The sequence below is a fragment of the Lygodium microphyllum genome, chromosome 17 (assembly GCF_053477565.2).
Source record: "Lygodium microphyllum isolate KBCC chromosome 17, Lygodium_microphyllum_v1.1.10, whole genome shotgun sequence".
NCBI classification, from domain to species: Eukaryota; Viridiplantae; Streptophyta; class Polypodiopsida; order Schizaeales; family Lygodiaceae; genus Lygodium; species Lygodium microphyllum.
The window spans coordinates 101,939,170-101,965,829 of record NC_141151.1 but is presented as its reverse complement, the minus strand read 5'-3'; the positions used below and the strand labels follow the sequence as shown (position 1 = coordinate 101,965,829).

At 43.3% G+C, this 26,660-nt stretch overlaps 1 protein-coding gene and 1 long non-coding RNA gene across 9 annotated transcripts; one reads left to right on the top strand and one right to left on the bottom strand.

Moving 5' to 3' along the window:
- The first annotated feature begins 470 nt into the window (after positions 1-470).
- On the top strand, positions 471-26,660 carry LOC148022201 (forkhead-associated domain-containing protein / FHA domain-containing protein). Of its 8 annotated transcripts, none has more exons than XM_087697844.1 (12): positions 474-4,522; positions 4,640-4,774; positions 4,856-5,000; positions 5,080-5,379; positions 5,466-5,769; positions 5,866-6,074; positions 6,168-6,272; positions 6,362-6,413; positions 24,570-24,679; positions 24,767-24,886; positions 24,985-25,074; positions 25,153-26,660. In XM_087697844.1, the coding sequence occupies exons 1-12, from the start codon at positions 702-704 to the stop codon at positions 25,681-25,683; spliced, it is 5,922 nt and encodes a 1,973-aa protein (XP_087553970.1). In that variant the 5' UTR covers positions 474-701; the 3' UTR covers positions 25,684-26,660. The 8 variants fall into 8 exon arrangements, 4 of the variants coding, with proteins under 4 accessions (XP_087553971.1, XP_087553972.1, XP_087553970.1 ...); XM_087697842.1 differs by having other exon boundaries at positions 475-4,522; positions 6,159-6,272; positions 25,153-26,659; XR_015694465.1 differs by lacking the exon at positions 25,153-26,660 and having other exon boundaries at positions 472-4,522; positions 6,159-6,272; positions 24,544-24,679.
- On the bottom strand, positions 8,482-11,544 carry LOC148022202 (uncharacterized). Its single transcript, XR_015694469.1, has 2 exons — positions 11,501-11,544; positions 8,482-8,636 (listed from the first exon to the last, which is right to left on the bottom strand). It is a non-coding gene; the product is annotated as an uncharacterized LOC148022202 (long non-coding RNA).

The window sequence follows — 26,660 nt, the reverse complement described above, 5'->3', positions numbered from 1 at the left end:
TTGTCGAGTTCTTTCAAGGAGAGGTGTGTATGAGGTTAGTATGCCTCCCTCACCTACGTGATGGCGTCATGTGATGCGTGTTGATAGTGTCCACCCTCTACACGTGAAACCTTGTCCCGCAAGCCTTTCGGCTTTCTTGTAAATATTCTCGTGCCTTCGTTGCACATCATAATACACATATCGTGTTACCCTCATTCCGTGTCGTGTTACCTTGTCTGTTACGTGTTACCTTCTGCTGCCCATGATGTGTTACGCTTCCGCGTTCCGTGTCATGTGTGAAACGCTTTTGCAAAACTGCGGGACCGCTGAATAGAGGGTGATCCCTCATGATGCGGGCTCCACAGGGTGGGTGTTGCCTGTCCCATAACGTGCCTCAGAAAGAGGGTCCGTTACACCCTCCACCGTCCATCCCGACTCTCACCACCCCGTGGCACATAGTGCTCAGGAGGAACCCTCCCCAAGGAACTTGAGGCGTCACGGGCAAGCCACCGAGCGAGCTTTCCCGAGAAGCTATCGAACACCCCCGCCTTCAAAGATTCTTCTTTAGGCGCGCGCGTTCTCTCTCTCTCTCTCTCTCTCCCTCCCTCCGAGGGGCACCACGGGGACAGCGGAAGAAGGAATACGCAGCTCTACTTCAGGCCATGGTCACATAGAGAGGAACAGGAGAAAGACCTCACGAAGACTATATCACAGACGCTGCCATGGCCTGCCATGGCGAGGTCTCCTCCTACCGTCTCAAGTCCCTCGCTGCCCCCATGCTACTCTCCAAAACCGGAGAAGTGTGCCATGCCATCCGCATAGACTCCGCCTTCTCCTACTCCATCGGCCGATCCAAGAAGCTGTGCCACATCGTCTTCCAAGACAGCCGCGTCAGCCGTCTGCATTGCCAGGTTTGCTTCTCGCCTCGGCACAATGCAATTGTCCTCTTTGATGGTGCCGTCGCGCCTCCATCCTTCTTGCAGAATGCTGCTGATGCAGGCATGCGGGGCGCTGCACCCGCCTTGTCGCCGGCGGAAGTGTGCAGCAGAGAACCTCATTGCAAGGCTACTCCATGGCGGATGCCTAAGAGTGGGACCAGGAAACGGCTTTTTTCACCAGTAGATCGTCTGGATAGGGCTGACATCTGCTTTCATGAGCGCAATGCGACCTTGAAATTGCAGGAGAAGAGGATGCCTGCAGCAGTAGCCGCAGTTGAAGCAGACAATAATACCAAGACCGTGCAATGCGAGCAATTTCTGCCTTCGACTGGTTGTCGCCACAGGGAAATCCTTGATCTTCAGAAATGCAATCCATGCTCGGCTGGAAAGAAGATGAAAAGAAGTCGCGATTTTGCGTGTTCGATGGAGGATATGGCACAACGCAAAATCTCTCATCAGAACAGCCACATGGGAAGGCATCAAGTGGCCTTAGATCAACACGGGTGTGATAGCCTGGGAAGGCCTCAAGCGACCATAGTTGAACAAAGGTGTGATAGACTGGGAAAGCCTCAAGCGACCATAGATGAACAAAGGTGTGATAGGCTGGGGAAGCCTATACTAGCCATAGATCAACAAAGGCATGATAGCCTGTCGGGTTGTGTAAAGCTAAGCGCATTACCACGCAGACCGTCCCTGAATGGGATTTTTGTTAACGGGGAACCACTTGGAGCTGCAGAGTACAGAGTTCTGTGCAGCGGGGACGAGGTATCACTTGTCGGCCCAACAAAAGCCGGCCTAAGCCTTGATTCTGATTGCCAGCAAGCAGTTGGTTTTCTTGTTGAAAAGCTGCCTTCTGCAAAGGACAGGCGCAATTCTTCAATCAGGGAATCGGCCTCAGCTTCTCCTCTCTCATGTAACAAGAAAGGGCAAGCCATGCATTGCACAGTCGGTGACAATTTCTTTCCAGAAGATGACTGTAATAATAGTCCTCTGTTATTCGCGTGTTCTGCACATACTGTGGGTAAATCGATGGAAAGGAAGCACATGCCTAGCACCAAAGTACAGAGCATTTCTGATGAAGCTTCAGAAGCGTCTTCGTACCGTCACAATGATGTACTCCTTGCACAGGATCAGCACGACTATGTGCATGAAAATGGCACAGGTGAGGTCGCAAGTCCTCAACTTGTTATCACTCTCGACCTTGTGGAAATGAACTCCCCTGGTAGTCAGGATGGCGCTCGTCATGCAAGAACCAGCAACATGTCTGCTAGTCCAAAGCTTTTGAGATTTTCCATAGATTTAGACAGCAAGATGGTTTCTACCCTTAATTTAATAGAAGCAAGCAAGAGGCTTAGGAGTTGTGTTACTGAAATGCTTACTCAAAATGACATCAACGCCTCCGAAAGCACGGGATTCTTGGATATGGTGCTCATTAAAGAACCCCAGTCTAATGTAAATAAGCAAATTGGGGACAGGGATAGTGTGCTATTACAACCTGCTTGTGAAAATAAAAATAGAGAATTGGATATTAATTTAAACACTGAACAGGTCCCGGAAAGGGAGAACATAGAGACAAAGCTTTTGGAGCCTTCCTATGTAGATAAAACATCACATATTTTGGAAACTTTAATACCCCTTTGTGGAAAAATTCTACAGCCCCCCTCTAGTGATTGTAGCAAACGCATTGAAATCTGTAATGGTACCCAAGGGTTCCTCGAACAGAAATACAACCAATGGCTTCCCTATCCAGAAATCCCAACGAAATTTGAAAGTCAGGCTGTCAATTCATGTGCGAAAACTGTTATACCCTTTGGAAGCCATATTGATAACCTGTTTTATTGCATAGATGATATGCAAAACTGCCAGCTGCCTTTGTCTGAAGGTCCCCAGGGAAACCAGGAACTTTGTTTGCAGTTTGAACAATCATCATCTCATTATGTCATGAATGTGGAATCAAGAAACGAGAAGAATGAAAATGACAAGATTGACAGTTCAGTCCAAAGAGAGAACGGTAAGATGTATGCCTTGGTGCAGAGAGAAAATGATAAGATGAGTGCTTTAACTAATGAGAGCATTGGTGCATTTTTAGAAGAAAAGTTGGAGCTGAGATCTGAGTTAGGTGTGAAATGTGAAGAAGTGAGCCGAGTAAGCAGTTACAACTCAGATAGCTTGCATTCGGCAGTGAAATTAGGCCAAAATCTAGTACAGATGGACATTGGATGCCCACCCAACGGGTATTTGAGCATTAATGAGATGGATGGTCATCAAACGGAAACGGTGATAGAAGTGGTACTAGATGAGAACAATCCAGTACGTAAACAGAATGCAGAAGAATATCCCTTGGTCAATGTTCATGGAATATGCCAAGGGATTGTTGAAAACCTCATAACCAATTCAAAGAAGACTGTGAAGAAGATAGAACTCGTGACAAAAACAGAAAATACTGCGACTATTGAAAGCCTTGGAAAGGTTGGGAGGAATGTAAAACTCAAGGCAGAAGCAGAAAATTTGATCGGTGATGGCTTATATACTGTGGGCGGAAGGAAAGACGAGAAATCTCTTCCTACAGATCAAGGCGTTCTTGCAAAACTGTCACCAGTGAATCTAAGTCACTTTATAGAGGAAATCAATACCATGGAACACATCAGTACATCCGGAAAAATGAAACTTTCTTTGCGGATGCATGATCTTTATCAGAGAAGTGGGTTCAAAATTGATGATCAAGAGGCAAAAAACCTTGAGGAGAGTGGTGTAGCACAAAGTGAGAGAGACATGTCCGGAATTCCAAGGGAAGAAATGGTAGAGTACTCATTTGACTGTCATTTAAAAGAAGCTGAAACTGGCAGTGTAATGGGAGAAGAGCTACAAAGTTGTCAACCAAAGGAGGCTGAATATGGCATTCATTTAAACGAACCTGAATATGGCATTGTGAGGGGAGAAGAGCAACAAAGTAGTCAACCAAAGGAGGCGGCTTCCAGCTTGCAAGAATTCATGGAATCGCCTCAGATGAAAGTTCAAGGAACCCTTCCTGAAAGCAAGTTCAACTTGAGCCTCACAAAGAATGATCCAGAGACTGTTAGACTAGGTTTGATACCCAGCGACAATAACTTGACTGCAGAAATAGATGAGGCATGCAGCACACCACCACCACTTACTGAGTTGCAGAGTCTAGAAGTGAAAACCACTGAAACTGAAAATTCTTACTTTGGCCACACTGTGGAGCCTCTGCTTGTGGTGCAAAGCGGTTCAAAGGATGGAATAGACCTCGACTTGGTAGAGCCGAGTTTAACTGGATTGAAAACAGCCGATGAGCTCTTTGCAGCTAATCAGGGGCAGGTTAATTCTTGCAGAAATGATGGGCAGGACGAACTTAAACTAGGTTTCAAACATCCTCCTGATTGTGAGATAAACAGGGGATGGTCACAGATTAGAGTGCAGCCGTTGCCTGTTCACACCAATTCAACGGGTTACTTTCTGAATCGGCTTGAGAGAGGTTCCCCGGCATCAACTGAACTTAGTAATACAGTCTCTCTCCAGGAGCTCTTAGCTCCTGTCGATAACATCCAGTCTCTTTTCATTGCCACATTCACTTACGACGTGCCATGGTAAAGAGAATTGAAACTCAGAGCTTGTTGCGTACCCTCTGACATTAATATGCCCTATTCGTTCACACAATTGCAAGACTGTTTTTCTTCTTAACAGGTTCTGGACTCTCCAAACAGGTTCCTGTCTTTTGCTGGCCTTTCTCGGGAGGTACCAGTAACCATTGCTTGCCACGATACTGAAAGATGCTGGAATGCAGCCAATAAGGATTGTTACGAGAGGCCCTATTTGGATTGGCCAAATGTAACCCTTGTGTAAGATAACACCCTTCAACTTGTTTCCCGTTCCTTTTTGTATGCAAGTTCTTATTTTCAATCGGCATGCTTCGTTTACAGGTATCCTCAATTTCCAACTGTATGCGCATTTGGCAAGGACAAAAGGAGACGAGGCATCGGTTGCCATCATCCGAAGATTTTCCTTATTCGTCGAACTGATTCTATCCGCGTTATTATCTCATCTGCCAATCTGACTTACAGACAGGTCCGTTGTACTTTGTAGACTGCGAAGATTTTGTTCCTTTGGTTTAATCGCTCTTAAAGCTTTAGTCCTTTCAATGCAGTGGTTTGATGTCTCTAACAATATCTGGTGGCAAGATTTTCCCTCTCGTTGTACTCCTGGCTTTCGATGGTTATTTCAAAAAGAAGAAAGTACCGTTTCTACCACAACTGCAGATTTTGCATCTCAGCTAGCTGGATTTCTTGCTGTGCTTTTAGCTGACGCTCCTTCAGAAACACACTGGGTGACAGACCTTGCAAACTTTGATTTTTCATGTGCTATGGGATCCTTAGTGGCCTCAATCCCAGGGCTGCATTATCCTCTGTACCACAATGCTCCCGAGTTCTTGATGACTTTGGAAAAGGTAGTTCATACTGCTTTTGTGGGTCCAAATTTACAATTTTGGCGTTCTGATAAAGTATATCTCATTGATGCCACTACCATCTTTAGGATTCATACAGCCTTTGTCAGGATGGGGATGTTTTTAATTTGAAGCATCTTGGAATTGTGCCTACCATTGTGGTTGGCATACCATATCGGTTTCGTGCTTCAGCTGATCCAAAGGGTGTGCGAATCCGTGCTCTGGCAGCTGTTTTGAAAGATATCAATGTTTACACAGGTTCTACCATGCCTGTGTTACTTAAACGAGCCAAATACTTAGCAGCAGACCCGAATGCTGTGAGTGTGGTTGTTACTGCCAATGCCACAAGGTGCAGTCAAGACCTTTATCTTCAAGAGGATCTGCATAATCCTGGTACTTTTCTATTTCAATGCCTATCTTTATCTTTGTCACTACAAAACAGGCAGGTAAACTTTTTACACAATTTTAACGGTTATATCTGCATTTCAGAAATAAACACTGTGGAAAGTGAAACTTTGCAAACCGATGCAAATTTTGTGAAGCTAGGGTTTTTGCCAAGGGCTGTTGCAGGCTGGATTTCGGCTCTGTGTGATAGTGGCTATTTTTCTTTTGCTGCTTGTATTTGGCCCAGTGAGGCCCTTGCTGTGGCTTCAGGCCAATCAGATGGCGTGGTGAAACTGGCGCTTTATGTTTTTGAGGTTGTGCATTGAAAATGGCCAAGCAAACTGTAGGTTTTTCTTGAACTGTGAGGCTAAACGTTTATTAACTTTTCTTCTTGCTAGGGTCCAAAGTTCTCAGCACTCTCCTCCAGTTTGCTTACTTATGAAGAGGTAACCGCTTTTTGTGGTCTGCTGAAGTCTTTGCATCGTCCTTGGGGTCTTTGGAGACTTGAACAGGTACTCCATCTAAAGAGATTTTCCTGGCCAAGTCCTTTCACTGGACTGTGCAAACGATGATTATTTTACTCATTGGTAACAACTTTCAGGTGCTTTCAAGATACAAGTGGCCAGATTCATATGAAACTGACTTCTTTTTTGGTAAGTGGAAGCTTATTTTTGCTGCTACAGAGTGCTCCTATCATTTTGTAGATGCATGTAGATGTGGTGATTGATATGTATTGATTAGGGTTTGTAATTGAACAAGTGAGTGTTTGTCGCTGCATGTTCGCCCCAAAACAACTGCTTTGACCAGTGTGCATATGCCATCGTCACTGCATAAAATCAAGCTTTCAACACCATATTATTTAAGCTGAACTAGTTTTTAAACATGTTCTTCACCTATTGAGGGCTGACTCAAGAGAGTTGGTGTCAGGGTAGTAGAGCTGGTTAGGCTTACCAAACCCACATTCCATGGAAATAATTTCTGATAATCTGCGGAACAGGGTTATCAAGGCACTTGAAAATGGTCTTGACCTTGAAGTGCATGCCATATATGTAATGGTGCCATATCTTTATTGTGTCAAGAGTTGCCAACATTTCTTGCTTATAAATGTGCAATTGCATCTCTTTCTCATTCCTCTTATATGCAGTCACAGCATGCTTTTGAGAAAGGACAGTGTTAAGCTACAAAAGGTTAGGTCAAGACTCAAAATTAAGCATTAGTCGTTGGCTAAGCTATTCAATTCTCTTACAGCCATAAAAATAACCAAATTGAAAATTGAATCTTAAGAAGTTTTGGTTGGGACATATGGTTCAGAACGTGTTTGCATGCCCACTCTTTATCCCCAATATATTCTTTTTTAAAAATATTGGCGCCAATTGGGGAGTGCAATGGAGGGATTGAACTCGTGCACCTACAATACTTGATCTAAATGTGAATAGATTGGTGCCAAATGGGGAGTGCAATGGAGGGATTGAACTTATGCACCTACAATACTCAATCTAACTAGGCTAGATTGTATCTTCGTTGGCAGCCCTATCATTTAGACCACCTCAGGTAAAGTTGCAATAACTGAGGATGGTTTGCCAAGTCATTCTCTTCCATCCACTTAGCATCCATTGGTGAATAAATTTGAAATTTCACCAAATAGGTTTAGAAAACTTTACCTTTGATCTTTCTCTCTTTATGTGCCAAAATGTGCTCGGGCACCAATATCTCATCTAGCTCCTTAATCTGTGGCTGAATTTCAACAGATATATCCTTTGACACATCACCTTGAAAATGCCTCCACAAGCTGACATGAAAGGCATTATGCATTAACATACATTACATTGAACAACATAGGACTTCTTTAGATCAAGCAATACAAGCACAAGATTTGAAATCATTTATCTTTTAACTTCTCAAATGCTGAAATTTCCACCACTTAAAAGGCACAACCTGCTTTTGCAAAGCATATAGTGGAGATGCAATTTTAGCAAAGGTGTGCACATACTTCCTATAATAGAAACATAGACCCAAGAGATTGTGGATCTTATGCACATTTTTCAAATGTGGCCATAAGCGTATTGTCTCGATCTTTGTAGGATCCATATGTATTCCATTAGTTGACAAAATGTGTCCCAAAAAGTAGATCTTATGCAAAAAAAAACTCACTTTTCTTGTCATTTATAACTGTCATGTGCTTAACACAATGTCCAAATGCTATCTATGCTCTACCTCATTTTTGAATAGATAATCATGTTATCAAAGAAAGTGCCTACAAATCCCTTATGTGGCTTGAAAATATGATCCATTATTCAATTAAATGTGACAGGAGCATTCGTATAAGTCCAAAAGACATGATAAGAAACTCATATAATCCAAAGGATGTCTTGAAAGATAACTTATGAACATCCTTTGGTCTAATGCAAATCTGATTTTTAGATCAATACGAGTGAATATAGCTATTCCTTGTAATCTATCCATAACATCATTGATTTGAGGGATTGAAAACCAACTTTTTATTGTGATTTTATAGAAAGCACAATAATCAATACATACATGCCACAACCCATCCTTTTTGTGAATGAACAAAAGGGAGATGAGCTGGGCTAAATTAACCCTTTTTCTAACAACTCATTTTCCTAACTCATTATTCTCTCTTGTTGGGCTGCTTTTACCTTACAGGGTGGCTTATTAGGAGGGCTACTTCTAGGAATAAGATCTATGATCTATCCCATAATCTTAAAACTTAGACATGTTTCCAACATTTTCATTATCAACCTTATCCTTAGTGAGAGCCAAGTACATTGAAAGGTGACTTTTCTTTACTTTAGAAATGGCAATAGCCATACAACAGGGATGGATTTCCCCTTAAATTTTACATCCAAAGTATGGGCCTTGTGTCAGAAGTGGAGCAGCGGTGGAAGCATAAACATGTGCTGAAATAAACTGCTGAAACACAAGACAAAAAGAGAAAAGAAAAGAACACGATACAGATGAAAACTCAGATGTATGCACGGGAAATGGAATCCATATATCTGAACACGAGACAGTCGCATACAACAGTGAGTCACTGGCTGCGTGGGCACTGGCACTGGCACTGGCTCCTCTCTCCACAGAGTCTGCAGATGGTGAAGATGATGATACTGACTGAGGAGGAGCCACTGAGTATAAATAGGCTGAAAAGTGGGGAGCAATAAATGCTGGTCGGCCAGCATTAATGCTGGCCGACTGGTGCATAAAATGCTCCACTGGCATAAAATGCCACACCAGAAAAATACCTAAAATACCTAATAAAAATGCCTAGCCCAGATCAAGCTCAGACTCACACATGAGTTGACAAATACTCTGCTAACACCCTCTCTCAGATCATGGGTGATCTGATACAATACAATAGTACAAGGAAAAGGGACTAGACAACATAGAACCACCAAGTAGAACCATGGATACCCAAGCAGTGGGTGATCAAGCCACCACCAAGGTGCCTCGGAGAGAACCTGATGTCGAGGTCGATCGTACCAAACACCTGAAAATAGAGAAGATCATAGCATGTCTGTGTGTCCGTCATCAATGTCTCGCAGTAGCATACAATACCATCCTATCAAAAATGCCCCTGAACATAGGTGACCATGGATTCCCTGCCTTTGGCCAGACCGCCAAAGTGTCCCCTCATGTGAGCTCCAGACGAAAGCCTTTCGCTCTCTGTCAGATAACCAGCTCATCATGAACCTGGATGTCAATCCCAGCTCCAGGATTTGATTCCGCCAGTCGATGCGTCAGGGACGTCCCTCTCTGGAACCTGTGCACCTGTATAAAAGTATAGATGAGGCGCGGCTGCCCCATCTGAACACCCGTTCACACTCCCTCTCTGGCACAAGAGAGTCGTGAGGGATGACCTCATCACCACCACTAGAAAGCAGCCGAGGAAGGGGCCACCAAGCCCTTCCCGCGATCCGAAGAAGAGGATCCCTTCCGCGCCTTGGACTTCACCTTAGTCGGAGGATCTGAGTCGGAGTCTGATGAAGGAGAGGACTCAGCGGTAGAGTCAACATCCCGCTTTGTCTTTGGCTCCTTCTTCCTGGAAGCCGCTAACGTCTTGCAGTCCTTCTGCAAATGTCCGTTCTTGCCACAGTGGTAACACTGGGCCTTCGACTTCTTCTTCCCGTTACCCCTCTCTGAAGCGACATAAGCCTCACCTCCATAATGTGCCCGAAGCCGCCCCTGTAATCTCAAGGATGTCTCATGCTCAAGAAGCATTGAGGTCATATGTGTAAAACTGACAGGAGTCGATGATGTCTGCGCCCGCAAAGCATTGGCCACTCCATCAAACTCCGGGGGGAGCTTGTAGAGGACCGTCCCGACGAGATGCACCTCGGGAAGAGCAGATTGCATGTGCCGAAGCTGGTCCTGTACCTGCGTAACACGAAGAAGAAAAGACTGAATAGTATCTTTCGGCTCAAACTTCATCTTCTGGAGCTGGCCATAAAGTGTGACGGCCTGCATGGTGGAAGGTGCCTTGTACATCTGCTGCAACTTCTGCCATACTTCAGGAGATGTCCTACAGGAGGTAACCGCCGGTAAGACCGCTTTAGAAATACATCGAAGCAACGCCGAGTAAGCACGTGCATCGTCCGAGTCCCATGTGAGCACCGCTTCCTCATGGTTGTCCTCATCAAAGTCGTCAGGAAGAGGAAAAGGACGGAGAGGTCGAGGAATAGCTCCACAGACGATGTACCATAACCGCTTCTGCACAAACCAAGCTTTCATGACAGCACTCCATGTGAGATAATCAGGTCCATGTAACTTATCATCAGTGGAAGTGCACGGAGGAGCCATATGGAGAGGATAAGAAGAGAAGTAGAGAAGAGATGGAATTTAGAGAGGAAACACAGCCAAAACACAAGCACAGACTACAGAAAATGAGAGTTCACATGCAATGTAACCCAAAATCTGATCAATAGAAGACAAAATCTGCTGCAGAAAGGCAAAAAATCAGTCAAAAACTGCCAAAAACAGCAAAGAACGGCCTGAAGTAACAGTCACCCAGCCACGAGAGACGCTGAATCAGCAAAACGCAGGCTGTAAACTGGAGAAAAACAGGTAGAAAACTGTCGCCAGCAGCTGCTGATGAAAAACGCAGGCAGCAGAGGGTGCGGAGGCAGTAAGCGATGGTAAAACTGCAGAAAACGCAGGTCAAACAGGTCGCCTGTATGGAGCAGCAGCCGCCTGAGCAGAAAAGGGGAAAATAGTCTTGAAATCAGCAATAAAACACAGCAGAAACACACATCCTAAAAACTGATACCATGTCAGAAGTGGAGCTGCGGTGGAAGCATAAACATGTGCTGAAATAAACTGCTGAAACACAAGACAAAAAGAAAAAAGAAAAGAACACGATACAGATGAGAACTCAGATGTATGCACGGGAAATGGAATCCATATATCTGAACACGAGACAATCGCATACAACAGTGAGTCACTGGCTGCGCGGGCACTGGCACTGGCACTGGCTCCTCTCTCCACAGAGTCTGCAGATGGTGAAGATGATGATACTGACTGAGGAGGAGCCACTGAGTATAAATAGGCTGAAAAGTGGGGAGCAATAAATGCTGGTCGGCCAGCATTAATGCTGGCCGATTGGTGCATAAAATGCTCCACTGGCATAAAATGCCACACCAGAAAAATACCTAAAATACCTAATAAAAATGCCTAGCCCAGATCAAGCTCAGACTCACACATGAGCTGACAAATACTTTGCTAACACCTTGCCCTCATGGTGAATAATGATCACTTTAGCATGTGCATTAATCATTGTATGCACACAATGGCACCAAGGTATACCAAGCAAGGCATCACAACCTTCAAGTGGTGCAATGAAACACTCTTCTCTGTCCACATATCCTTGAATGTGGAAGCGAAGCTTCCCAATGAGTGGTGTGATAAGCTTTGCATGACCCTTGCTTGGTATACTAACTTCTTCCATAGGTTCCATCTCATCCTCTATGATGGCTAGATGGGTTGCCATGTCCGTGGAGATAAAGTTGGCTCGTGCTGATTGTCAAAGAAGATTAATGCATGTTGATATTTGATTTTGTCCCATGCTTTGTATAACTCAATAATATCGTCATTGGGTTGATCACTAACAACATCTGGCACCAAACTAACGAATATTTTGGGCTTCTTTTCCTTGAAATCTCCTTGATTTTTTGCTTTTCTAGCTTACTGCCTATTAGGGTAATCCTTAGCCATGTGACCCTAACCCATGTTGATGATACTCTACCTTGCGTCAAGAGTGTGGACTATCATTGCAATGGATTCCTTCAAGAAAGTGGTTGCCTTTTGGATCTTTTAGGATTTGGTAAAGTTGCCTCTTGAATAGGCTGCATCAAATTGTTGAATAACCTATCTTGTGTCCCACTGAAGGCCTCAAACTTCACTCCCTTTCCACCCTCATCATAGTCCTTTGCTACCCCTTCGGAAGTTAAGTTTTCATACACTGCTAGTTGCTGTAAAAACGATGCATTTGTTGTATTTACATCATGACCATTACCATAATAAGCATTTGCATTATTGGTATGCATTCCTTAAGTCCCATTCGGATCAGGAGTTATAGATTCATTACCATACATGCCACTTTGTGCCCCAGGAATCACGCCAATGCTGTCGTATATGGGGCTATGTATACCACTAGCCACATTGGGATACATTTGGCTTTGCATACCATCCATTGGTTGCTCCATACCATCAATAATAGTGCCTCCATCAAAGTATCTAGTTGCCCCATGCTTGCATGTATGTTCGTTTGTCCAAAACCCATTGGATTGGCACTACCACGGTGGCCTTGCATTCATGTGTCCAATCCCACTGGTACCCATGGCTTTTGCTCATCACTAGTCTTTGGTGCATCTTTAGGCTATGGTAGTTGATTGTCCTTTGGGAACTTTTTGCTGCCCCAATGTCTTTGAAGATGACATTTTCTCTTCTCCTTGCCCTTGTTGTCTCTTTTTAGGAGAGTTTAAAAATCTCTCATAGTGTGGATCTTTGGGCAATTGGGCAAAGATGCCAACTATTGCCTTAAATTGGTCATCATATTCTTTACTTTCTTAGTGGTCACCTACATCACGTGGCCTAGAAGGACCTGTTTCTTTGTCAACAAACACATTTTCTCCTTGCTGTCCATGCTTAAGCTTGTTCCAAGATTAGTCATTGCATGTTCCCATTCATTATGTACATTTTTATAATGTGATGTATCATCATTAGTTGATCCCATCTCACTATAAAAAATATTCTTGTTGTAAATGCTCAGCTGAATACAAGTTTTTTTTGTAAAAGAAAATTATATTAATTACTAAAAAATGCTTATAGTCATCGTGAAGGTACAAAGAAAGTAGAGTGACTAAAAGGGGGCAAAAGAAACTACAGTGTGCCAAATAGGCAGATCTTGTCTAGAGAGTATTTGCTAACTCAATCAAGTCTACGTGCCAATGAAGAAGCCCTTTCAAGTTGGCTATATGACTATGCATGCTCGATGAAGCATCATAGATGAATGCATTCCTCATGGTCGATATATGCTAACAAACCCAAAAGTGTAAGAAAGGAAAGAGTACTTTTATAGGGTCCATAAACTTGGGATGTCCAAAGACCTAGTTCTTTGGAGACATCGAAAGCCCAACCATTGAAAACCAAATGGTCGATAATAGTGACTAAATCTTCCGTACGACTAAGCAAGTAAGGAATCGATGATGGGGGTTTCAAATGACGTTTGACAAAAAAAGCAGCAACCCTTGGAAATCCTTCTCACTTCGAGAGCGCTAAGGCAAGAGAAAGCATGCCACTGAATATTCACCAAATGAAGACCTTGGATTAGAAATAGGTTTTGTTAAGCCAACTTGTCATTGTCCCAAATTTCCACCATGCTTCGCGTTTTTGGAGATCCCAGGTGGTATTACATTTCTAGACAAGCCAATCCTTATCACGAATAAGCAAAGATATATTTGATTTGCCAAAGCACGACCCAAGAGCAGTTGACCATTAGTCATCCCAGTCATCCAATCCTACCAGGGGGTCTCCCAGTCCAAAGAGAGGAGAGGCGGCATGATTTGTAAAGAGGTGGAGATGGCGTTCCATAAGTTATGGTAGTCTCGAAAAATATGAAAGTAGCGCTGAGCCAACTTGAAGGACATAAGAGTCCCATTGATAGGTAAGAGAGTATCAACAATAGTGGGCGCCATTCTATTCAACATCGGCCTTTGTTTCTCTTTGCCTTGCCAGGAGAGACGCTTTGAAACTGCTAGCACTTTTACTCTCAGGGAGTTTGCCGTCTCTTGATTTGGAGGTGGGTGCCATGAAGATTTAACGAGGACTGATCTCCAAGAGTGGACCCAATGATTCAACATCATAGAAGACTCAAGACGGATAGCTTGTTCGGCATTGACCACATGCCACCATGAGGCAGAAATCCTGGTGTACCCATACTTGATGCCTTGAGTCTCAAGGAAGAATTTTGCAATCAAGGACTAGGGTTCTCTACCCTCGCACAAGGCTTGGAATAATGACCGACCGAAGAGCAATCATGTGTATCTTTAAGCACCACCTCGCCTTGCTAGCCCAAGGTTGTCAAAATGTCTAATGTCAGAGAGACATTAGGGTTTGCAAGGGAAAACACATGTATGACAACCACTGAGAGAGAAAAGTAACCCAAAAGATGATGAAAGATGAATCATGCTGATGAAGTGAATCTGATACAAGGGTGTTGGAGCACAAAGGAAGCCTTGGAGTGCAGGAAGATTGCCGAAGAAGCCTCTGAGTCTGCAAACGCAGGATGAGAAGGTGTCGCTTGGAGCAGGGAGACAGTCGTCGAAGGGTGAGGAGCCTTTGAATATGCAAATGCAGGGATGAAGAGTGGTACCTACGAGCAAGGAGACAGTTGATGAAGCCTCCGTCTGCAAATGCAAGCCTGATGAGGTGATGCCAGCTGTTGGGAGCTACGCCAGGTGGTGAGGATGAGTCAGATGCTGAAAATGCAAATGAAGATAGCCTTTGGGAGTGAAACACCTACTGTGGAGTAATGTCAAAAGGGTGGGAAGCAGTCAAGAACCAAATGCAAGGCGCAATTGCCTCTGATGAAGGTGATGCCTGCTGGAGAGAGACGCTAGATGGTGAGGAACCTCCCTGGCAGCCAAACGCAAGAAGGTGGAGCCACCAAAAGGGTGGAGGATGACGCCGGATAGGGTGGATGTTGATGCCAAGAGAGTGTGGACTCAAAACGCAAGGTGTAGGGGCACAAAAGATGCTGTCGCCAACAATGGAGGATGGATGCCAAATGAAGAGCACATTGCCACCATAAACACAACCAACTAGAGATGAAGGTTGGTGCCAGGAGAGTGTGGAGATGGTGGTAGGAGAGGAGAGAGAGAGATGATGGAAGAGAGAGAGTGTCAGAAGACTGATGAAGAGAGAGTAGGAGTGATAGATTGAAGGATTAACCGTAAGGAATGAATGAGCGAGTGTCCTATAAATAGTCACAGTCAGTCTAGGGTGGCACCCCTTTTTGGGGCTGCAAGCCCTAAACACAAACCCTAAACGCAAAACGTAGAAACACAAAAATGCAAACTGCGGGTGAATGGTGAAGGGTTTCTCAGGCACAGAGATCATTCTCGGTGCAACTAACAAGGGCAGACTTAGATGCATTAATGTGTAGTCCTGAGGCAAGGGCAAATAAGTCCCATGTGGCCATTGCTCTTTGTATATTATGCAGATTAGCCTTAAGAAACATGATAGTGTTGTTTGCCAAGGCCTAGCCCACCAACTATTGTTGTGAAGGGGGAGAGAGTCAAACCACCTCACCATTGGCCGCTAGATGTGACAATATCGTCAGAGTGGGGTACTGCCAAGGTGAAGAACAAAGGGCTCTAGTGTTCAATTTTAGCATTGGAGCAAAGCTTCTGATCTTCAATCAAATGTCTCGAGCCCACCAGCTCAAGGCAATTGATGGTCCTGGCAATGGAACCATGAAACCAGCCTTCCTCCTTGGAGAGGGTGGTAATAACCTAATTAATCAATAATTATAGCTAGCAATTGAAGCACATAATTGAAATGCACAATTTGCCACTTAATCTTGGATAGGCACAACCTGTTGGGTCCAAACTGGCATGCCTTGCAGTATTTGTTTATCTTTTATTGCAAATAGATGGAGTACATTGAGATTTTTTAATCTCCTCCACTAATCCAAGTGCCTTTTGTTGTCATAAATTACTAGTAAGTTTGCAAACCGATTTGACCCTTGGTTTGCTTGGGGGATTGGCCTTCAATTATGATACTTTGGTGACAAATTTAGCCCTTGATGTTTATTGCTTGAATGGCTAGTTGAATATCTTGAAATTGCCCCAATTTCAATGTTTGAAAATTCAAGTCTCTAGGCCTTCAATTTTTGAGCAGGCTTCGTGAGGTGGTTGTCAAATCCTAATTTCTACTGTAAATTAGGTTTATTGTGGAGATTCACCAAAATCTTTGCCTCCAACGATTGAACCTGTTGTTAATTATTGAGGAAGGATGAGAAATGGCTGGAGGATAAGAGAGAACATTGTTGAAATAGAAATTTCAAAGTTTCATCTTGAGAATCTCTTCAAATCAGTTGCTGTCTTGTTCCTAGAGTATTTTCTGTTGTTGCTTGTTGTCTAGTAGCCCATAATGGGATGTCTCGAGCCCGAGAATGCTGTTACCAGCTGCCAAACAGCGTTCTAGGCTGTTGCCTATTGGTATAGCCTCTTCTAGGCAGGTCGCCAGCTCCTAGAGAGCCTCCTGCAGGCTGGAAATGGCATGTCAATTGTTGCAGCAGCAATAGTAGCCTTCTCTGTCTCTCTTAGCTTGCACAAGGCTGCAATGACCCTCTCTCTGCCTCCCACAACCTTCTTCCAAATCCATTTTCTAGCAATTTTCAGCTTTATTAAATTAAATTTCAGAATGTTAATTTCAAAAGTTAATTTAATAATTATTTCTCTATATTGTCAATTGTGCCCTACCCCTGTCCAAGAGGCAACCAAATATCTAACAAACCAATGGTTAGGTTTTGAAGGAGTCGCAAAATAGGAGCCTGAGAGATCCCACCTCAAAGTAGTTGCGGCATCAGTCAATGGGTACTCGTTAGTTGCCTAAGAACCTACCAAGACAACATAGGTGATGGTTATCTTTCCTTGTAAGGTGAAAGGGCCATCCTAGAGAGGTCAAGGCATTGGACAAAATGGTGCATGTTGGTTGCCTAGTGGCATACCAAAATCTACAAAGGTGACGTATAAACCACCTTGAACCTTTTTTTGGAGTTTGTGTCCATTGAAAGGAAGGGATGGAATGGATGGTTAGCTTACAAATCATTAAATAGAGAGCATGGACACATCCACCTACAAGGTTGGTGATGATGAAGGAATGGTGAAGAGGCGTGTAGGTTATTGGACTGTGGGTGGAGACTACTCGAGATCTGAAGTGATTAGGTTGCTTTTGGGTGCTTTGCTCAATGAGATGCACAGAAGAATGCTACACAATGTAAATGATGATACTCATTTAGCAAAGTGCCATTTGGACAATGTGCCTCATGGGAAAATTAGAGTTGGATGAGGATGAAGAAGTCAAGTCAACCTTCCCTTTGTTGCATCCTTTTGGCAAAGGTGCACTCAAGGTTGTTTTGTGTCTTGGAAATGCGATTTTGTTCCCTAAAATTTGAAACTTTTGGCAACTATAGTGTGAATGCACTTTTGTGTATAAGTGTGCAGTGTATATGAACACACTTGTAGATTCAATGTGGTCAAGCTGTTAGCTTCAACCTTAGTCTTATATAGTAACATAATAATCTTATCATCTTCAATCAACTTAGTCTCTCTCTCTCTCTCTCTCTCTCTCTTTGTAAAGGGTAATTGTATTAATCACTCTTAGTGAAAAATACAAGGTTTACAAGTGAACTACATGGTGGGCAAGGAAATTGTAGCATGCCAAGAAACCAAGTCATCCTTGGGAAGGATGCTTACATATTGTATGATGTCAAATTGCCAGCCAGTGAAGAAGATCTCTTAGTTAGCACATGCTAGATAGTCCAGTTATGCCAACAACTCCACGAATGCAAAAAGTGGAAAACTATCTTCACACAGGGCCTCATAGAATCTATCAATTTTGGCTTTTCGAAAACACAATCTTGTGGAACGGTAGCTTTGACTACATAATGCCAAACCTCAGACAAAGGAAACCATATCTTTCTTGCTACCAGGCAAGAGATAAATTGATGATGTCAAGTCTCCAAACTTACAATATAGAAGAAGCAATAACCGTTGTGTCAACAACTCCAGGAATGCAAAAAGTGGAAAACTATCTTCACACATGGCCTCATAGAATCTATGAATTTTGGCTTTTCGAAAACACAATCTTGTGGAATGGTAGCTTTGACTACATAATGCTAAACCTCAGACAAAGGAGACTATATCTTTCTTGCTACCAAGAAAGAGATAAATTGATGATGTCAAGTCTTCAGACTTACAATATAGAAGCAGCAAGAACTGTTGGAAATATTCTTCTAGAGCATGAAACAAATGGATAGTGCAATTTCTTGGAAATCGATTATCGACCAAGGAAGCAATGGCATGTAATAAGAAATCGTGGGCAACATGATGTCAAGATGTGCTATGGTTTGCGTGGAGGAAACACAGAATGTACGAACATGACGAAAACACAATAACTCGTACAAAGATGCAAACCACAAAATGTAAAAACACAAACAAAGAAGAAAGATAACTTTGAAGTGAATGAATGAAGGTTGTAAATGAAGGAAAGAGTGTACAAGATGCTCAAAATGCAGAGTGTTCCAACACTCGATGACTCTTGTGAGAGCGGGTTGAGGGAGTAGTCGGAGAGTAATGTTCATTAGAGGTGGATCCCAAGGGTTGTAACCACTAGTCCAAGTTGAGATGGGTTGATAGAGACCTACAAGAACTTGGCAATAGTAGGAAAAATTGATGTAAGTCAAAACGCAATAGTGTTTGTCCCAAATCTGGTTAGGGTGATAGCTGGAAAGGTCAAATTAGCAGCTGTAGTAGTCATGACGTCTGTTCGAGTTGATGGAGATGTGCAGAAACTTGTTGCTTGGTAGTAGGAGGTGTAAACATAGGCTGAATAGGTGGAAGAGGCAATACAATAGTTGACATTAGTAGTAGGACTGAAAATGTAGTTGTAGAGATAGGGCACTTGGGGTGGCGATGATAAGACAACAATCAGGAAGGCCAAGCAGCCATTGGATGGCATGGGTGATGGTTAGAACTTGTAAAAAAAGGATGAACAAAGTGATTGGAAGGGTGCTATTTATAGATGTGGATCCTCCCAAAATTAGGATTTTGACTTATGGAACATAGAAACTTTGGTAATTAGGGAGCTTTGGCGCTGTTTTAAAAGCTAATGATTTTTGAATGTGCAATTCATTCTTTTTTAGCTTTATACCCTCTCTTAGGCCCAACATTGGAACCAGAACGGGATTGCAAGCATATGTCACCTTGTGTTTTTACCTTGAGATGTCTTGTTGCCAAAGGGGTGTAGTTTCTTTGGTTTCTTTGGTTTCTTCTGATGAAGGAGTATCACTCTTGGTTTGGGTTGTGTTATTGTCTCGAGAGTTCTTGCCATCTTTGGATTTCTCCTTTGAAGAAGTGGTTACTAGATCCCCTTTTGGAAATGAGAGTAAAGAAGAGATCTTTTTGTGGACTCGATTATGCAACCTCGCGTAACACTAGTACTAACATTCGACTCATAAAGTGGAACTGTTTAGAAGGCAGCTTGTTTAGACAGAATATAACTTGATTGTCATTTGGCTTTGGTGAGCTAGTAGTAGTGAACTCAACGAGTAACTGCCTATACTTGGCCAAATTGACTTTTAGATCATCCCCTTTTTTAATATAAAATTTTTGTTGCTCATAATTGAGATTGATATGTCGGGTTTGATCTCTCACGGCATAGCAGTCAAGGAGATGGCTCCAATGATTCAATGCTAGGGGAAAGTGCTATAACTCGGAGTGAAATTGAAGAAGTAACCCTTGCATTACCTCGACATTTGTTGTAGCATTGCAAGCTCTCTATTGATGGATATGGTGATGGTGGGCTAGTTGAGGGTCCGACAGCGGCTCTAAACAAAATACTAGGTCCCAATGACATTAAGAAACGCTTGTTGCATAAGATTAGACCAAGTGAAATTTGACCCATTAAAGCGAGTCTTACTTGTAAAGGCATTCTTGGCCATAACAAGTGGAGTGGTAGTGCTAAATGAGGAATAGGATGGATAGGGTCGGGTAGGGTGAGTAAGTGGAGTATACTTGGGGATTAACCCTAGAGTACCTGTGGGGTGTGTGCACAATGGATCCATAAGTGGGTGTGAATTGACTAGGTGTGGGCATATAGCTGCACAGTAGCCCAAGGAGGGGAGATAGGCACATTGTAGGCAGAGGATGAAATCCTTGTGTTGGAGTGACCCATGGAGTGTGTGATGGCACACCGAAAGTGAAGGATGGATATCGCTGCATTTGAGATGCCAATGGAATGGGTGGTACATGTCCAAGGGGATTGAGGGGGATACCCAACACAACCATCCCAAGATAGGCAAGTGTGCTCACTTACAAGTGTGTGTAAGGAAGGTGCAGTAGAGAGTATGAGCTAGAGAGTGTGTCATACTTTGATGGATCCCAAAACGCAGCAAGGCAACCTCTGAAGGTGTTTGATGCAGCAATGATGTGCCAGATCAATGTCAAACGGGCAATAGACAAGATAGACTCAAGCAAACACAAATAGCGATGATGATGTGGCAGCAAAACACAGCACATGAGAGACTATGTGGCAGCTGGTGATCAAAACACAGCCTCCAAAATGACATTTGTGGCTGGCTGGCAGTTGGCTGGTCAAAACACAGCCTGTTATGCAGCCACCAGTAGTAGGTGACGGCTCTTGCTGGTCCACACAGGCTGGAATGTGATGAAGAGTAGTAAACGCAGCTGTTTGGGCTGGCTGAATGCAGTGACAATAGGCAGAGAGCAGACTGCAGCAAGCCTGGCTGGACAATAGCTAAACAGTCGTTTGAGGGCAGCTGTCTGGTCAAAACGCTGCCTGTTATGCAGCCGCCAGCAGTAGGTGACAGCTTGTGCTGGTCACATAGGCTGGAAAGCAACGAATAGCAGTAAACATAGTCTTTTGGGCTGACTGAATGTAGGCAATAGTAGATAAAGTGTGGACGGCCGCAAGGTATGGCTGGATCACAACTGAACAGTGGTTGGAAAGTTGAAACTGAAGAAATCTAGGGGTGAAGGTTCGATAGCAGGTGCTTGATGATAGAAGTCAACAATGGACAGCTTTGGTTAAGATATCCTTTGCGTATGGGGTGTGGACAACAAAGCTTTGGCACTTGCAAGTTGTGAAAGCAAAATTGTGGTTGAGTGGAGGGCAACATGCCTAATTATAGAAAGTTTGGGTCCTCTCAATTAGGGTTTGTACTTATGGGACATAGACACTCTCTAGGAAAGCATTTCTTTTCAATGAAAAGTTTTATTCATTAATTAATTGAGTGTTGGGGCTGTTTAATAAAGCTAATTTATTTTAGCTCAACACCCCGTCTTAGGCCCAAAACTGGAGCTAGAAAGGGATTGTACTAGCCCAAGCTTAAATTTTCTTTTCTTTTTTCCAAAGCATCCCACCCCAAAGCAACTAGGGCATTGGGCAAAGGGTGCATGTTGGTTGCCTAGTGACCTACCAAGATTATAGAGATAATGGAAGGCCCTCAACTATCTAATAGCATGATAGTTCATAGAGTGAGTCATATCCAAGGTGTTCGAAGCGATAATGCCAAAGGCACTCATTGTTCATGCGCTTCCATGTGGTGGCTAAAGCTTGGAAGTAGTGGAACTCTTAAGTCCTTGGTGGTTAGATGGGAAAGAAACCGAGTCATCTCGTAGAGGCCCCTAGGCAGTGTCTTGTAGTGAGCAATCACTAAACCACTTTGAGAGTCTATGACCTTGATTTGCGATTGCTATAAAAAAACAGCTTGCCCGAATTGGCAAAGTTGTTGAACGTACAATAAGTTTAACTCAAGTTGAGGGACATAATATACATCATCCAACAAAGCGAGGTCTCAATCCTTGTTAGTATCAAACTCTACATAGCTTGGGCCATGGAACTTGATCTAGGCTGGGGAGACAAAAATGTGTTGAATGGGGGTCATGTGATGAGTGGCTCCACTATCCATCATCCAAATAGGAGATCATATGCTCGGTTGAGTAGAGTGGGTCTCTACAATCACCTTGTCGAGAGGTAACTTGCGAATGTGGACAAAACTCAAAATCTGTGATGTCTCCACGGAGACAAGTTGAGCCTCACGTCTAGTAGATTAGTCAAACATGCCCTCTAGAGTTGAGACCGATACTGATTGTAATGGTTGATTAGTGGAAGTGTGGGTTTGGCCGTGCTACTATCCTTGATTTTAGTTGCCACCACCTCGCTTTCCCTGTTGGGGTTTACTTGTCTGAGGGGTGGGCGTCCAAGTCTTTTTTGGGTGTGGGGTATTGTTTGAGCATTGTTTTTGTTAGCAGTCATGTTTGTCATGCACTGCCATATCTTGCCTATGAGTCTCAATTTGAGTTGACAAGGATATTAGGAGCTCTGACATGCTATCATATGTTTTGATGGAGGAGGCAGCTCATTCTAGAGTATGCATTTCTTCTCTTAGTCAATTAAGGTGTATTCACACTCATGAACATTGTGCGTTATCCCTTGTTTGCTAGAGATGGCTGTGATTTGCCACAAGGGCTGCTATGTTAGCATTTTCAGCAGCAATTAGTGCCGATCGGTCAATTCTGACTAGGCTGATTGCTTTTCTTTTTTGGCCTCAAGGCTGCTAGTCAGCCAATTTTGGTCCTTTTTGGCTATTTATATCAATGGCTAGTGTGGGGCAGATTCATTCTTCCTTTTGGTAGGTTTGTGTACATTCAAATTGCTGCTTTCTTCTTTGACTACAATGGCGAAGATTGCTGGCTGGATACTCTGTCTCTGTCACCATCACTGTCTTTGTCACCATCATAGGTGCTGTCATCATTATTTAGCCTGATCTAGTGCCTTCATTGATGCCTTGGGTTGCATACAAGACTAATCAATCCTCATTGTATTCAGCTTTTCTTCTTTGTTCAGCGTAGATCATTCTTCTCTTCTTGTTTTCTATTCTCCTTTCCTTTTCTCTCCACGTTTATGATTGTCTTCCGTTGTGCACTCTCACAATTTTGAGTAGGTGGGGATGAAAGATATTAAGAAACATTGCTAGATCCAAACATAATAATTAGAGAGGACTTTTTCTCCTCGAGTAGGGGAGCTACTCTGAGAGAGAGAGAGAGAGAGAGAGAGAGAGAGAGAGAGAGAGAGAGAGAGAGAGACCTTGGGCTGTGTAGGGATTGATCAGTTCTCATTGTATTCAGCTTTCCTTCTTTGTTCTGTGTAGATCATTCTTCTCTTCTTTCTCTTTTCCTTTCCTTTTCTCTCCATGTTTGTGATTCTCTTCTGTTGTGCGCTCTCACAATTTTGAGTAGGTGGGGATGAAGATAGTAAGAGGTTGCCAGATCACCTATTGCACAAAACGACAATATTTTCCAAACAGCTTGGTTTAGAAACAATGTTCAGCCAACATGACCTTAAGGTCATCCCGGTCAGCGATTTTGAAGTTTTGAAGTTCATGGTCAAGATTTATACAATGCATTCTATCGTGAGCCAGATAGTGGTTAGCTAAGTGTTCCCACGGCTTCAATGCTAGGTTGTAATTGTGAGTGGAATTTTGGTAAAAGACCTTGCATCAGCTTGACGATTGCGAAGGCAATTCTGGCCTTCCATAAGCGGACAAGCCTTGGTTGATTTCGACTAATGGGATGGGTCCGCTTATCAAATAAGTAGGTGGGATGGGTGGGTTTAAAAATGAAGATGCATTAAGTTGATTTTGACTAATGGGTGGAAATTGAAATGAAGATGATGCAGAATGCAATGAAGAAGAGACACCTGTCACCATACTCATTTTGATTGTGAGAAGCAAAATTGAAAGAAGAAAAGGAAGAAGAGTTACCAATCTTTTTCTTATAATCACTCCTTGTATTAACATACATGAGTCGATCTCCAATGGGAAATTTTCCATGGGCAACATATTGTACTCTAGCTTCATCTTGATCTTTACCAACATGCTGCAAAGGCGGTGAAGGGAAAGAAACAGAAGGTTATCCACCTAGGAAATGACAAAATGACCTCACATTTTAAATAATCATTGGCTTTTAATAATAATATCCTTGCTTCCAGCTCACTAGCCCCAGGAGACTGTCATCCTTGTTTCTTACAGAGACAGTATTGCCTCATTGATGACTTCCTGTGGGACTTTTGGCAGGCCCTTGACCATAGGTTCAGACCCTCCATATGGGTTATTTGCCAACCTGTTGTTCATAGATGCAGTGATCCACTGTGGTGTCCTGAAAACATTCAGGGATTTCTCTCATTCACAGTTAAAATGGCTTTGAGTTCCCTCTCGGCTTTCTTGATAATGTATGTTTCTCTGAGAAGCAGTGGGGACTGGTTCCAAAGGACTGACATTAGTATATGAGGACAATGCCAGGCCTTTGTCACAATGCAAACTATAACATTGATGGCAATCAAGTTGAATGTGCTGAAACTTCAAATGGCCTTGGGTTGATACTTTGAAGTACAGTTTAATGGGCATGATTACAATAATTTGATTACAATATTTTTTACATTGGGAGCACCGCAAATTTTCAACAGTTTGTTTCCTTTTGTCTTTGATCAAGCATCATCTTCCATTGGGACTTCGGTGGATGCGAGGTTTCTTGCTGCTTTCGCTGCAGCAGCAGGGAAGAGGTCAATGCCATCCGCATGGTCTCAAGAATCAGATCCAGAAGTAGTTTTCTTTTCTTGGAAATGACATGGTTCATTTGTTCCTTAGGTGCAGTTTCCGAGCTTATGCTGGTATGGTTTGTAATTGTAGTGGGGATGCTGGACTGCGGATCAGGAGGCCCACAATCCATCAATCGGTATAGTGTTTCCGAGCGTTCAAAGAGTCATAGAAGACAAATTTTCGCACTTTGGATTGCTTTGCTTTGCAGAGGTACAACATGGTCTTAGAACTTTGCCACACACAGTTTTGTATGCTCCCAACTTCCTCATAATACTTATTGTTTTGGTGGATGCATTGACTGTGACCAGCCTGCATGGTTACGCCTAAAACCTGCACGGTTGCTACATGACTCTATTCCGTACCCCTGTGAAAGAGAGGGTTTTCCCATGCATTCAAAGGTGAGATGCTGATAGAGTATGTCACCATCAGCTTAACATTTTGGAATATCATTGACACTGATGTTTTGGGATTTCCAGGTAGGCAGGAGACGGTTTCAGCAGTCATCATCATCTCGACCATTTGGTTGGTTCTATTGTGGTTCTCATAATTTCAGCCCTGCAGCATGGGGTAGACCCATATGGAGAGCAAGTGATGGTGAGCCCGCCACTGATGCAGGCATTGCTCTAGGTTCTTCTCTCCATATATCAAATTTTGAGCTTGGAGTCCTGCTGGTGGAACCACCACCTCAAATCGACCATCTGACTGGTGACTATCACAAGGATGTGAACAGTCCAGAAGGAGGTCTTGACAGGTTTGTGATGCCATTTAAAGTCCCGCCTCCCAAGTACACAGAGAGTGATCGGCCTGCTACAGGCAAGGCTATGCAGGAGGCGTATTTTGAAATGCAGCTCCAAGCAGCAATGGCTTTGTGGGAGAGTGAGGTTCCGTTGGAAGATGAGAAAATTCAAGATGAGGAGGAGCTAGCTGTTCAAGGAGAGGCCAAGCCTGAAGCAGAGGAACTGTATGTTGAGGCGCTTTGGAGTCAGATAGAGGATCAAGAAGGCTGATTGGACTGAGGCTTGGGCTGCGGAGTGCACCATCTCAAATCTGAATAGATTTGTACGAAGGTCAATACCCAGCAAGGCTGGTACAATTCGATTCTAGGGCATTTTCAAGTGTCTAATCGCCATTTAGCGCCTAGTAGAGTTCAACTCTACAACAGCAATTCAGGTAGCTAGCTGCCAGAGTCTAAGAGTGACTGGACTTTGATGCCAGAGTGTGTGGTCTGTGTGCTGTGATGGTAAGTGATCAGGACGAAGAGGTGCACGTACTTAACGAGTGTACTGAAAGGAAGAGATTTAGCCGGCCGGCGTCTTTACATTTGAGAAATGTGTACATAGCTCTCCAAGGCCAGCCTTCCTGCACTCGAAATGGATGTGGATTGACGGTAATTTGGGAACATTTTTCCCAACAGAAATCTCAGAAGGGCAAGCGAATTGCAAGGCTCCATATACACACAGATTTATCACTTCTGATAAACTACACCAGCTTGCAGCTTTGCAGGCTCTAACAGAGTTTGGCAACAAAGCAAGCAAGAATGCTTCAGTAATATCGCTCGTGTAAATACGGCCATCGCTCTTACCAAAAGCTTGATTGCAAGCAAGCATGCCCTTTGTAAGAAGGCAAACACAAGTCCTGATACTGTGACCTACCGAACATTGGAATATTCAATTCACTCTGCAATGGCCTCAAAGCAAACAAAAGGCAGCTCATTAAAATTGGCTATTTAAAAGACAGAAATCTAAATGATAAAAGAGTACAATTGTCTAAGGTTCATCCTTAAGAAAATAAGACCTTGCGCTAAATTTTGTTGAGGAAAGGGAGCAATTAATTGTGGTTGTTACCCTCTTACTTTTAGTGCATCTCACTATTGTAAACTTTATTAGTAGGGATAGAAATTTGGGGAATACATATATAATGGTGCAGTAACAAAGTGGTGCACATTCCAAAATATTTTGCCATTGTTAATTTCAGTTAAGTGGTC

Bases quoted from the DNA above. Each gene is read 5' to 3' on its own strand.
- LOC148022201 (XM_087697842.1), top strand. From the start codon at position 702: ATGGCCTGCCATGGCGAGGTCTCCTCCTACCGTCTCAAGTCCCTCGCT. The intron at 24,680-24,766 runs GTAGTTTTCTTT...TTGTAATTGTAG, and splicing joins CTCAAGAATCAGATCCAGAA to TGGGGATGCTGGACTGCGGA. The intron at 25,075-25,152 runs GTGAGATGCTGA...TGGGATTTCCAG, and splicing joins GTTTTCCCATGCATTCAAAG to GTAGGCAGGAGACGGTTTCA.